Source organism: Triplophysa rosa, linkage group LG7 (genome assembly GCF_024868665.1).
Source record: "Triplophysa rosa linkage group LG7, Trosa_1v2, whole genome shotgun sequence".
Classification (NCBI taxonomy): Eukaryota; Metazoa; Chordata; class Actinopteri; order Cypriniformes; family Nemacheilidae; genus Triplophysa; species Triplophysa rosa.
This window is the reverse complement of record NC_079896.1, coordinates 21,167,904-21,181,607: the sequence shown is the minus strand read 5'-3', so window position 1 is coordinate 21,181,607 and position 13,704 is coordinate 21,167,904. Positions and strand designations below refer to the sequence as shown.

At 38.3% G+C, this 13,704-nt stretch overlaps 2 protein-coding genes across 2 annotated transcripts; one reads left to right on the top strand and one right to left on the bottom strand.

Annotated features, from left to right (window-relative positions):
* Window positions 1–30: 30 nt before the first annotated feature.
* On the bottom strand, window positions 31–6,525 carry desmb (desmin b). Its single transcript, XM_057337085.1, has 9 exons — window positions 4,472–6,525; window positions 3,027–3,087; window positions 2,257–2,352; window positions 1,858–2,019; window positions 1,573–1,698; window positions 1,270–1,490; window positions 1,048–1,091; window positions 649–737; window positions 31–469 (listed from the first exon to the last, which is right to left on the bottom strand). The coding sequence occupies exons 1-9, from the start codon at window positions 4,966–4,968 to the stop codon at window positions 428–430; spliced, it is 1,338 nt and encodes a 445-aa protein (XP_057193068.1). The 5' UTR covers window positions 4,969–6,525; the 3' UTR covers window positions 31–427.
* A 1,670-nt stretch (window positions 6,526–8,195) lies between these two features.
* On the top strand, window positions 8,196–13,578 carry dnpep (aspartyl aminopeptidase). Its single transcript, XM_057337084.1, has 15 exons — window positions 8,196–8,276; window positions 8,530–8,629; window positions 9,058–9,146; window positions 9,476–9,589; window positions 10,041–10,166; window positions 10,292–10,416; window positions 10,925–11,009; window positions 11,123–11,230; window positions 11,585–11,662; window positions 11,777–11,857; window positions 11,947–12,107; window positions 12,233–12,272; window positions 12,365–12,466; window positions 12,950–13,117; window positions 13,288–13,578. The coding sequence occupies exons 2-15, from the start codon at window positions 8,548–8,550 to the stop codon at window positions 13,336–13,338; spliced, it is 1,410 nt and encodes a 469-aa protein (XP_057193067.1). The 5' UTR covers window positions 8,196–8,276; window positions 8,530–8,547; the 3' UTR covers window positions 13,339–13,578.
* Window positions 13,579–13,704: the final 126 nt, after the last annotated feature.

Below are 13,704 nucleotides of genomic sequence, written 5' to 3'. Positions count from 1 at the left end.
CACACACACACAAAGAGAACAGGCGTTGACAGAATGTGACACTTTAAGGTGTCTTATCATCTTTATTCTTTGTTATGCTTGCAACCATCTTTAAACTTTACTCCCTTTATGTCAGCTTGCTCGGTTTTCTGCCTCTGTTCTCTCCACACCAACCTCCCAATCTTTACCTTCTTGCATATTTTCTAACTTCTGTCTTTCCTTCTTTAGCTTTATTTAAATTTGAGAGAAAACCAATCTATCTTGCATCATTCCAACTAGACAGGAAATTGAGCTCATTACAAGTACAGATTTGAGAGGAAAGTGACTTCCTTTCATCCCACTCATGCAAATGTAATCTTATTACTAAGATGTGAAAAATGAGAAAAGTACAGAATGATTAACTGTCCTAAAGCTTTTATTTTGTCTTGATTCTTTGGCTTGCAGTAGTTTACATGATGTCTTGCTGGTGCTGCGTAGACTCGCTCACCACCTGTAGGGGGCAGTAAACTGATTAAAAAACAAACATGAAACTTGCAAAAAATACGATTTTGCAGAGAATGTTGAGATTGGTGATGTTTTTACAAATATAGAAAATGAATTGAAAAGTTATATTTTAGACAAATCTAGTAAAACACTGATAAAAATCAAACCCATTCGCGTGCATCACACCTCTCCGTCACGTGTCTCAATGGTCTTGATGAGGACGGATTTCTTCGAGTGCATTTCGGAAGCTCTCTGATGGTGCTCTGGGCTCGTTTCTTTAAAAAAAACATAAAACATATTATTTGATGAAGATAAAATGCCTAAAATTACATTGAACTGCAGTAAAGTGTTAGTTCATTCAAACATGAAAATGAATTCTATTATAATTCACTCGCCCTCATGTTTTATATTTTTTATTAAAAATAAATTACAAATTATACTAATAAAATCTTTGCATTTACCTGAGACAAAAGTATTTAAAAAAGCAAACACGTCATCACAAAATAACCACAGAGAATCGATCGATTTGTGTGCCGAAACGCCTCCCTGTGGCCACTTTGTGTAAACGCAATATTTTCCACTTACCTCTAAAGCTTATTGTAGAATAGGCCTGCATGGGCATCACAATCCTTTAAGAACAGAAAGGAAGGAAGGAAGAAGGATATTTTACAGAGTAACACGTTTCTCTGCATACTACTACAACATGGACTACCAATAAAAAAGGGACACAACTTTTAAACATCAGTCTGCATCCGTGTATAACTGAACACCCTATTGATATCCTTTTATTGCATTCCATATTTGTACCTGCTCTCCTCTCCCTCCAGCAGCTTCCTGTAGGTGGCAATCTCCACATCCAGGGCCATCTTAACGTTGAGCAGATCCTGGTATTCTCGTAGGTGACGCGCCATCTCGTCCTTCATGTTAGCAATCTCCGCCTCCAGCCTGGCGATGTTATCCTGAAAAGTGCCTGCCTCCCGACCGTGACGGTCCTCCATATCTCTCATCTGCCTCATGAGAGACTCGTTCTACAAGGGAGAGATAGAGTTGAAACCCACACAAAAACAAGCAGGTATATTCACATCAGATAGACCCAACAGAAGAACGCACAGTGCCCTTGAGGGAGTCGATCTCACAGGTGTAGGACTGGATCTGGTGTCTGTACTCCATGGTCTCCAGCTTGGCCTGTTTCAGAGCCTCGTTGTTCTTGCTCACTGCTTGGTTTAGGTCCGACACCTGGTGAAAAGATGGACAAAGATTTACAAGTTTTGTCTTCATTCCAAGATGCAGGCCAATCTACAATACCTGCAAAGCTATGCATTATTATTCTGAATTTATTCAAAAGCAGTTGTGATTTTAACATTTTGAGTCTGATTTATTTCCTATTTTTCACACCTTTGACTTGTACCAGTCCTCAGCCTCCGCTATATTCTTTGCAGCGATGCCCTCATATTGAGCCCGAATGTCTCTTAAGGCAGCTGTCAGATCTGGTTTAGACATGTCCATCTGGATCTGGACTTGGGTCTCTTGCATCTGTGCCTGCAATTCCCGGATTTCCTGCACATGGAGAGAAGGCTTGTGTGCATGTGGCTTGTTTATAACAAAGCAGCACAGCTTTGATGATAATAATAGGTCTATAGGCAGAACTGTATTTTAGCTGTGTGATCTCCAAGAATGGATGCAGCTTTCAACACAAGCTGATCGCAAGTTGTGCAAGGTTTGTGTGCGAGGGTACTAACAGGCAGAAAATGTAACAGCGCATGCAAAATGAAAGTGTTAGCTGAATTTGTTGACCTCCTCGTGGATCTTCTTGAGGAATGCAATCTCTTCCTGGAGGGTCTCAATACGTCTTTCTAGATCCAGGCGGGCCAGGGTGGCAGCATCCACGTCCTGAGAGTGAAAGTGGTACCATATAATAAAACGACATCATTTTGCAATGTTCATAATTCATGAGAAAAATCTAGTACAGTACGAAGGATTTAAAGCAACACCATAGAACTTTTGCTCACGGTTCCCCCATGTGGTTGATAAGCGCAATTGTCTGATACCAGTGTTGTAAATAATGTCGCTGTATGAGCTTCCCCATGGGCAGCGCAATACACGTGAATTTGTTTATTAAGCTAATGGAACCGGTACATGCAGAAATGTTGTTTGGAAACCATGTGGCACTATTCGGCAGGCACAGGATATAGGCGGGGCTTTGTGTACCGACCCTGAAGACAGAACTTGTGTGGTTGTAGCCGCTACGAGGATGCTCAGGTAGCAGCGGGAGTAGAATTAGTCCGGTTAAGAGTTACCACTGAAATAATTTTAGAGACATTATTTTAAGGTCGAAAAATGACAAAGTGTTGGTTTAAGCTAGTGGGTAACTCCTCATAACCATTTTTACACTTCACATGGGTGCTATTTTTAATGTTAAGCCATGTTATTTAAAATCTACCAAGAGTACAGATAACTGTACTTTTTAATATCCCATTTGAACTTTGAATTCATTTTTAACTAATGAAGTTCACTCTGGTACATAAGACAACAAAGGGTGGGAAAGACTGTTTTAGGGGACTTACTGCTCTGAAAGCGGTCAGATTATTCTCTGCTTCCTCCCTGAATGCGATCTCCTCCTGAAGCCTGCAGCAAATAATGGAGATGGGTTAGACATAGATATATATTGTTACAGCCAACCTCTTTCCTTCCCTTTTTTAGACAAGAGGTATACAGCAACCTCTGACACTTACACACATACTTTTCTGGCTAGAAGGTGGAGTGCGGCCAAATTCATTTAGGCTGACTAACTCCTGAATGGGAAGCAGAGCTACTCTATTGTAACGAATGTATTTGGAAAGACAGCAAAGTTTAGTTCATATAGTTAGTAGTTTAAATCCTCCCTCAAATTGGTGAAACTCGTGTTAAGTACTTAGTTAAGAACACATTGAACCTCTCCAGTGACCTGTAATATATTTCTGTCATATCAAATCAATTACATTAATACTCTTATTCTTTATAACAGTTTTTTCTTGTATTTTTTAAATACTGAAATTACATTGTACCCTTTATTCAGGAAATAAAGGACATGTTCTCATATAGCATCATCACCTGAATAAAAAATCACATCAAATCAAAGATAAAAAATACATATTGATCTTCCAAATTTATTTAGCTGGGAATGTGCATTCATATGTTCAGGAGATTCATTTAAATGGGTGGTTTTTCTTCCTTCTAATCTTAAATAGTTAAGAGCAAATCATTTTCTTTGTGTTTTTGGCTGGTTTTCCAAGTGAAATAAATAAACTGAATTGATTTTAACATAAAATATATTGTAAACATTTAACATTTTATTTAAGAGCACATATATGAATGTGTTTTAGAGACTATTATTTTTACTCTACGTTTATTGTTGTTGTTTGTTTGTTTTAGCCACACATCTTGTTTTCTAATGTTTATGAAAAGAAAAACTTTTATTTATACATTTTGACTGGAAACAAGTACACTGTAATTTTACAGCATTTTACTGTATATTTTTTACAGATTTTTAAAAGCAGGTAATTTACGGGATTTTTTTTACAGTATATTTCTGGTGCCCCAGCTGCGATGAAATTCATTTTTTTTAACAGTCTATTTTTGAAATACGGTCAAAAACCGTTGAATTACAGAAAAGACCGCAAATTTACAAGAAAAACAAAGAAACCATGTAATTTTACAGAAAAAAATCTGTTATTTTACTGAATATTTCTGGCGCCCCATCTGAGTGTTAGTGCTGTCAGGAAGTGTTTTCTGCAGCATAGCCGAGTGTTTGCGACAGAGAGAGAGATCACGTTCATTCCCCTGCTGCCACTGAATGACTCAGAATGGTTATGTAAAGTGTGTGTTTGTACCACATATGAAAATCAAGAGTGGGATGCAGCTTCCAAAACACAATACAAATATGTGCATGTTTTAAACAAATGCAAATATTTTCAACCATTTCTCTCTCATGCCTTATGCATTTTCTCGTTGTTTTGTGTTACAGTTTTACCTCATTTTCAACTTCTGCAGGTCATCAGCCAGGTTGTCCCGTTCGACCTCAAAACGCGATCTCTGATTGGTCACCACTTCAATCTCTCTCCTCATTTCCCTCATCTCGTCCTCGTACAGGTCGGCGATGCGCGTTGGCTCCCGCCCCTTCAACCGCTCCACCTCGACCACCAGAGTCTGGTTCTGCTGCTCCAGCATGCGAACCTTCTCGATGTAGTTGGCAAAGCGATCGTTAAGTTGCTGCAGCTCAACTTTCTCATTGGTGCGTGTTTGGAGAAACTCTTGGTTGATCGCGTCGGCCAGGCTGAAGTCCAGTGTCTCTCCCATTCCACCGGAGCGGGTATAGCCAACAGACAGGTTGGGCATACTGTAGGAAGAAGCTCTGTAATTGGAGAATCCCGGAGACGAAGTGGTGGATTTAACTTCGTAGACTCTGGAGCTGACCCGAGAGCCGCCGGACCCTCCGGCAGAAGCTCGGCCGAAGACGGCTCGGGACATGGGTGGTGTGTGGTAAGATGGACCACCGCCGAATGTTCGGCGGTATGAAGAGGATGCTGAGGAGGCTTAAGAGTGGGTCATGGTGGACAACAGAGCAGACAAGCACAGACCCTGCGTAGAAAACAAAGATAGAAGGGAGCGAAGGGCATGGACATGTGTGGCTATTTGTAGATTAATCCCTCTTGTTCCCTCCCTCTCAAACTACACCAAACTTCTATAGCTCCTCTCATGCCATCTTATCCAACCCACCCCCATCTGAAATCAATTCTCCCATCCTTTCTCTTTAACTCACACCCAAGCTGTCTTAATTCTTGATACATGATGACAGATTTTATAAGATTTCTTAAAATTGACAGTCAAATTGAACTGTAAGCCTGGGCAATGTGAATAGTTTTTTTATTTGATCCCTAATTTTCTGCATAACCATTTTGTGTTCTATGTTTGAAAGACGTCAAAGTCAAACAGATTTGGAATGTGAAGTAAATTATGGCAGATTTTTTTTTTAGTGATCTCTTAAAGCTCAAGAAGCCAAGGGCCACTTTGGAAACAACAAATCCTTAAAGTTTATTAAATTCAAATTTGAAGCGCATTCGCTCTGTGTTTTCCTTTATTACCACAATGATGTCATTGCATTGCTCTGCAATTTGTAACTGCGCTGACAATAGCATGAGAAAATGTCACATTTTCACTTTGTTAGAGCGGCACTTGTGGCTAATGAACAGACCGGCAGAGATGGTTTGTCTAATCTGCCTTAAAAAGGAAAGGCACGAACAGTAGAGGAGGTAGGGTATGAATGTGTAATATCTCTGGAAAGGAGGGGAGATCATGGTGTGCTTCTTCTGGTAAACTCATGGCCTCATTATTGATAATAGAATTTGTCATGTCATAAATATGTCACTATTGAAGTAGCCCAGCTGTTGGATATCTTTACAACAAATTCTGAGCATGCAGAAGAAGTATGTTCTATCTTTATATAATTTAGTGTTAGGTGATTGCACAAACAAACACAGTAGTGAAGGTGCACATTCATAAAAATATCGTTTATAGAGAGAGGAGAGGGGTAATGAATGTATAATGTATAATCGGAGTATCCAGCGAATTTTGTTTCTAGATGCTCTTTTTCAGCCCTGTGATCAAAAAGGCAAATGCATTTTTGAATGGTTTGTCTCTAGTGGCTGCTGTAGGTTTATGTCAAAGCTTTTTATAGGAAGTGTAAGAGTTCTGGAATTCTGTCGTCACAAAAGCTTCTCTGGAAGTCCTCAACTGGTGGAAGAGGGAGACCACAGGTGACAGAAGATATAAACACTTCTCTTCTTCTGCTCTCCCACTTTTTGTACTGTTTAGTCGTCCCCTCTCTCACTCTCAGCTCTAAATAAGGTCTAAATAAAGTCCCAGAGCAAGACATCAAATACTATTTATTTTTATAATAAATAGAGATGATTTTGTTTTGTTTTGTTTTGTTTGGTTGGTTAGATTTTAGTTTTAATATTTACTACATGGTGATTATAAATAATATGAATATTATGTTATATAATGTTATTTTTAGTGTTGTCAAATTAAAGTCAGATTAATCGCGGTTAATAATTTCCCTTAAATAAATGTGTTTATATAATATATGTGTGTGTTGTGTATATAAATGCACACAAATTCATGTAAAAATAAATACTTTAATACAGTCAAGCAAAAAATTATTCAGACACCATATATAATTTTGGCTTTTTTTACTAGTTTCACTTATGTAAGTGAGGATAGCAAAATAAAGTAAACTGTGACATATTAGGCTATGCACAATAATTATTCATACAGTGGACTATCATTAAAGCTGATAAAAATTTGGGACCAAAAATTATTCAGACACTTTGACCTAACCGTGTTTTGCTTAGGCTAAGTGTTTTTTCTTCAGTTGCTAATGCGACCTTTTTAAACCACAGACTGAACAAAATAAAGCATTGCTTGGTAATTGGTTGTCCTAAACTGGTGTTATAATTGTGTACTTAAATTTAACAGCTGACAGCTATTCAACCTAATTTATTACAGGTTATTACATGTATTATTTCTATCAAAGTTATCTGACGTTATCAAGTCAATTTGTTCTGACACAGCCAAGTGAGTTTAAAACTCTGAGTTCTTGTCATATTTTATTACCATTTTCTAAACTATAGTGAATAAACTGTGATCGTGTTAGAAATGTTGAAAGTGTCTGAATAAATTTTGGTTTGATTGTAAATATATAAACATTTATATTTTAATATAACTTATATTATATGTAAGTAACAATATATATTACACATATTTCTTAAATATATACATGTATGTTTGTGTATTTATACACATAAATATACATGCCACACATATTGCATAAACACAAACATTTATTTGGAATTCGGATTAATTTGTTATTTTTTTCTATTTTAGAAAAATTCTTTTAGAAATTTTTATTTAACCTGTTTACCTCAAACGTCATCATAAAATTTAAACAAAGTACAATCTAAAAGATACATGACCAGTGATTGGACCACTTTAGCCAAAATTAAATCATCGTGTTTTAAAGCTCAGAGCAGATGTGTCTTTAAATCCATGGCAACAGGAGAAGTTAAAGGAAACTGCTTTAATTAGAGAGCTTGACCTTTCACTATCAGATGTTGCCCCATTATTATTCATGTAGAAGCGATGACATTTCACTTGTGTTCCATGACTGAATGAAAACATGGCACACCATAAAAAGTCAGGAACATGTTGATTCCACATATCACTTAGGGTTCAAATCTAGCAGATTCATGCACACTTGGTTCTCATTTTGACCGGGTCTGGGCAAACAAAATGAATATACATGAAACTATGCAGTAGTTTTCAAATATCATTAAACAGTATTTTGTAATATTGATTTTTACCTTCAGCCCGAGCTGGGATTTGCTTCTGTGTGTGTCTAGATTGGAAACATTTGAAATGACCTCATTTAAAAAATGGTATTATATTATATAGGAATTTATTGATAGAAACGTGTGTGTACAATTTTTACACTGAGAACATTATATGTCCCAATGCAGTGTTTGTACAGTAGATAGTAAGAGGCATTTGTGAGAGGAGCTGCAGTACAGCTCAAGTTTCTTAATCTAGTAAACGACAGTAAACAAATTACTGGTCTAAGTGAAAGAATTTACTATCAATCCAGTGGGTGGCAGTAATGCACCGCTAAGTTAGTTTGCCAACCGCTATTAAACCAAAAAGAAGAAGAAGAAACAAGAAGGTTGTCAAGTCACTTGACAAGTGCTGCTGTGACTCTGTGCAAAGATTTTCATTGCCCTCGAGTGAGTTTTGGTATTAGCTTGTGCTCTAGGAGAGTTTATATTGTGCTGTACAGTTGTTTTCTTGTGTAGTTACCGGTTGTGTGATTGGTGTATGTTTTCTGTATGCAGTAAGTCTTGATTATCATTAATATATTACGTTTGTCATTCCAGCCGTTATGAACTAAAGCATGATAATACACGTCTGCAAAATTAGTGAATATGACTGCTGTGCTGTCTCGTGTTATATTAACTGTTCCCCTTTTGTTTCTCGCAGTCTTCTTTATCTTTAATCATGCAAAGCTCCAAAGAAGCCGTCCAGGCAGCTGCCAAAGAGTTTCTGAAATTTGTCAATAAAGGAGTCTCACCATATCACGGTAAGAATGACACAGGACTGCACTGCAATCCTTTCCTATTCTTGAAGTGTCCGCGTTGACAAAGAATCGGTTTGGAGAGAATTCAGAAATCCATAAACCTAGTCATATAAGGTGAGGTACACAAAATCTTTATGAAGTTAATGTACAGCCCCAGTGCATTAGTTGTGCTTGCATGTTTTGTCATATTGTTAAACACTTTATTGATAATATGGGTAACTTTACACGTGTCAGACAAGATATGGGTGTGTTGGACATTGTTCCTTACAGTCTAATAGACTTCAAGATACGGTAAAAACGATAGCTTCAGAACTGATGAATGTTCACTTTTGCCCTGGATCACATTTATCGAGCAAGAGTTTTATTGTTTTCATCTCATTTGTCCTTCTGTATGTTATTTAATGTTCTTTTATGTTATCTGCACTCTGCAGTGGTGGAGGAATGTAAATCTCGCCTGCTGAATGCTGGTTTTAAGGAGCTCAAGGAGGCTGAACACTGGGACATTAAACCTGCAAACAAGGTGCGTATGTGTGCTCGTGTGTGTTTGGGACCAGTTTTATACCACTGACATGAAAACACAGAAAAGAAAGTGAGTTCAAGGTTATTGGATTGAGTATTTGTAATTACATCCATAAATGCACTAGAAATTGTCTACATTATGAATAGTCAGAAGTGTTTAAATAAAGAGAAATATTCCACACAATGTTTTATATTAACATTTTAATTCATTTATATTCCAACTTTTTTAAGAACTTGAGAGATACATTGGGTTATTTTTACACAGAATGAACAAAAATATCAATGCGTCATGTCTTACTTTAAATTCACTATAATTTTTTTATCACACAGTATTTTGTGACCAGGAATTACTCCACCATTATTGCCTTTGCTGTAGGCGGCCTCTACAAACCTGGAAATGGTTTTTCCATGATTGGGGCTCATACGGATAGTCCATGTTTGAGGGTGAGAGCAACTTTATACCCTAAGAAGGGCTTTGACAAAAATAAAATCTCATTTTTCACAGTATATCATAGTTATACATGGAAGTTATAAATATACAGATTTAACTGATATATTACCTTACTTATTATTCTCATAAAATTTTACGCACTAAACTCAAATCAGAAAGCACAGTCTGGGAAAAAGTACAGACGAAGCATGTTATGTTTGAATTCTTCTTAAACACTCATGAAAACATGACGTGACTCATGTTCACTGCAAAATCTATGGTTATAGCGACACTTGGCGATTTAGAGCAGGAATTAAATTTCCCCACCGCAGCCCCCAAGGCGGTGAGAAACGCATTCTGGTTGAAAACCAACTGTATACTGTAGTATATTAACAACACAACACTACAAATACAGAATTGGTGGTACAATTGTCAAACAGTAGCTCTAAATATTTGTGTCTTTAGGTCAAGCCACGCTCTAAGAAGACAAAGTTAGGCTTCCTGCAGGTAGGAGTGGAGTGTTATGGAGGTGGCATCTGGAACACGTGGTTTGATCGGGATCTGACCATTGCAGGACGTGTCATGGTTAAGGTAAACCTATGTTATGTACTTTACTCAGTGGTCAGAAAGTGATTTAAAAGCAACATAATACCAAGCCAGGTTTAGTTCAGTTAATTGGCTGTAGCTTTACTAATGTTTTGTGTGTCTTTGTACAGAGTGAGGGCAAACTGGTGCAGCGTCTGGTTCACGTTCCTCGCCCCATCCTCAGGATCCCTCACCTGGCCATTCACCTGCAGAGGGACATTAATGACTCTTTTGGACCTAACAAGGAAAACCACCTGTAAGCACTGAAAGAGGAAGTTTTCAGTGGGGATCTGTGACCCATCGAATTTCCTCACTTGGTCTTAAACCAGTTCCTCAAAAACACAATGTTATGTTAATTACAATCTGAGCTAAAGTTCAGCTAAATGCACAAACGTTGCACAAGCACTGCAAAAACCTTTGAACGAAATGCAACCAGCAGAACATTTACAACCAAATTAAGATGTCAATTAAATATATTTAAGATTTAATTGTAAATGTAGGATTAAAAAATAGAACCGGAAGTGCTTCTGGACCAGTTTACATTTTGTGAAGTTGTCTGTAGGCTTGTGATTATAGGCCAGACCTAAAAAGCAACACGGGGTGCAACGGAGAGTTTCTCGTCTGTTTTATTGGTTTTAAAGTGGTTGAAAACCTCATTTAGAGGCATGGAAATGACAAGAAATTCGAACAGGTAGAGGTCAAGGAGGAGTTGTTCAGGGAAGCTGAGATTTTGACTATGCGTCGACATTTGTTGTTTGTTCTAGAACACCTTTACTGGCCACTGCCATACAGGAGGAGCTGGAAACAGGATGTGCTGCCTCTGGAGATGCCTGTAATGCAACAACCACAGTATGAGCCGCTAATACAGTATAGACTTTATTTTTGTTGTTTATAATCTAAACATGCTATTAATGTTTTATATGTATAAGCATTTGTCTCTGCTGTTTTGTGCATGTGTTCAGGCTGAGAAGCATCAGCCTGCTGTGATCCAGATGCTGTGTGGACAGCTTGGGGTCGAGCCGGATGCTCTGCTGGACTTTGAACTCTGTCTAGCTGACACGCAGCCTGGTGTAAATCCCTTTGTCTAGTTTTTGCTTTCTAGTTTTTGTACTAAGTCGTGCTGACATAAAGTGAATTAGTATGCATTGTACGTTAGTGCTCACCAAAGAGGATTGCTTGAATATTTTTATCGAAGTGAAGAAAAGGCCACCTATGAATAAAACAGCGAGACTAGGAATAAGTGCGGGCTATTTGCAGAATAAAACATTACTTTAGACAACCTCAAAGGAATAAGGCTGAGAGCTCTTATGGCCCTCATTTCCATATCATTTACACATAAAATATCTGTCAGGTGGGTTTGCGCCGGTGATTTTTGCCCAGTATTCATGAAGTTGTCAGTTTTGATATGTCATTGTGTTGTGCAGGCACTCGGAGGTGTCTTTGAGGAATTTATATTCTCTCCTCGTCTGGACAACCTGCACAGTTGTTTCTGTGCCCTCACGGTAGGATCAAACACAGAAAACAACATGTTATTAAATATGCAACCGCTCATGCTGCCACATACACTTAAAAAGTGATGATGAATAATTAATACATAACTGTGTCTCCTCCGCCAGGCTCTAATGGATTCCAGCACACCTGATTCTCTAGCTAAAGACGCAAACATCCGTATAGTGACCCTTTATGACAACGAAGAGGTGTGACTCTATAATCAAATTTAGATTCTTAATCTGTCTTTTCTTAGCCTTTCCACTTAAATATTTTCGGATTCTGGATTGATCCGTAGGTGGGTTCGGAGAGCGCTCAGGGAGCCCAGTCGAACCTTACCGAGTTGATTCTGCGACGCTTGGCTTCAACGCCTGACAACCTGACTGCCTTTCAGCAGGCTGTGTCGCTGTCCTACATGATCAGTGCAGACATGGCCCATGCCTCACACCCTAACTACCAGTCAGTCCGTCTCTATGGCAACCTTTTTTGTTTCTATGGTGACAATTAACCTTACTATTATCGACATCACATAGTGTTTTTGGTGTGTTCAAGTTTGATAAGTGATATGATTGTTTGTCTTACAGAGAGAAACACGAGGAGAACCACAGACCTGCTTTTCATAAGGTACTAGTCACAAAGCACTTCCTTTACATATTCATGAAAGCCACAGTAAAATCCATTCCGCTGATTACATCTCACTCTGTGTCCTGGATCAGGGTCCAGTCATAAAGTTTAACAGTAACCAGCGATACGCCACCACTGCTGTAACCGCTGCCATATTACGAGAGTTCGCTGGAAAAGTGGGCGTACCTTTACAGGTGAGTAGAATACATGCCATCTTTTATTTGATTATATTCTGCTTCATCATCTATTTCTTCAAAGTGACCAAATGATTATTTGTAGCATAACCCCTGCAAAGAAGTGGAGTAAGCAACACAACACGCAGTAAAAAAAACTCCAATGTTAATGTCCTGTATCTGTTTGTACTGTAGATAGATATTGAGAGTGTTTACTGATGGTTTAAGTGTGATGTCTCTGTACATACCATCTAAACACATAAACAGTGTGCATAGCAACAGGCTGACCGTGTGGGATTTATAAACAAAAGAGTGCAGCCGAGGAAAAAGAACAGTATGGATATACAGAAAAATTGGTCCTTGGTCCTTGGTCACCGGGGACACCATGATCTCTGTTTGTATACACAATTAAAACGGATAGTGTGGAATGGGTAGTCATACACTATTACACGCATGAGATGCTGGGACTCAATTATTTCATGCATAACTTCATGTTTTTACCAGGATGTGCTGGTTAGGAATGACAGTCCTTGTGGAACAACAATCGGGCCAATTTTAGCTGCTCGGTTAGGAATGGCAGTTCTGGATCTCGGAGCTCCACAGCTAGCCATGCACTCCATTCGAGAGATGTGCTGCACTTCTGGGGTTCTTCAGACCACCACACTCTTTAAGGTAAACGCCAGCTAAACTTAAACGTTCTGTTAACTAGTTTAAAAGAGAACAAAAGTGAAAAAAGGGCGATTCGAACTTGAATATGGCAATAGTAGGCTAATGCTCATAATTAGAAGAGTTGTCTAATATATTTTTAACCGTTTCTCTGTTTTGTCTGTTGTGATATGCAGGGTTTCTTTGAGCACTTCCCCCTTGTACGAAGCCTGGTATCTGTTGACTAGACTGTGGATGGACTCGCTACAACCGCACGGATGATTAATGGACGTTGTTAATAGGGAAATCAATACCAGTCTTTTACATTCTCATTCATTTTCTCAGCATTATCATCTGTCCATTTATCACAGTCTGTAGCACACGGTGGAACAGGAGTTTGCTCTTTTGTAAACTTGTAGCACTTCAACAGTATGACCATGTACTCTACTTGGTTAACTTGTTAATAAAATCAATAAACCTTTCATTGTCATGTCTTATTGACTGGTGTTTTTTTAGTATGTCACGTGGCTTCCTCTCTGTAAGCATGCCCTGCATTACAAAATCGAAATCCCAGAAGTACTGACCATTAGGAGTAATTTGTGTATTTCTCAAAG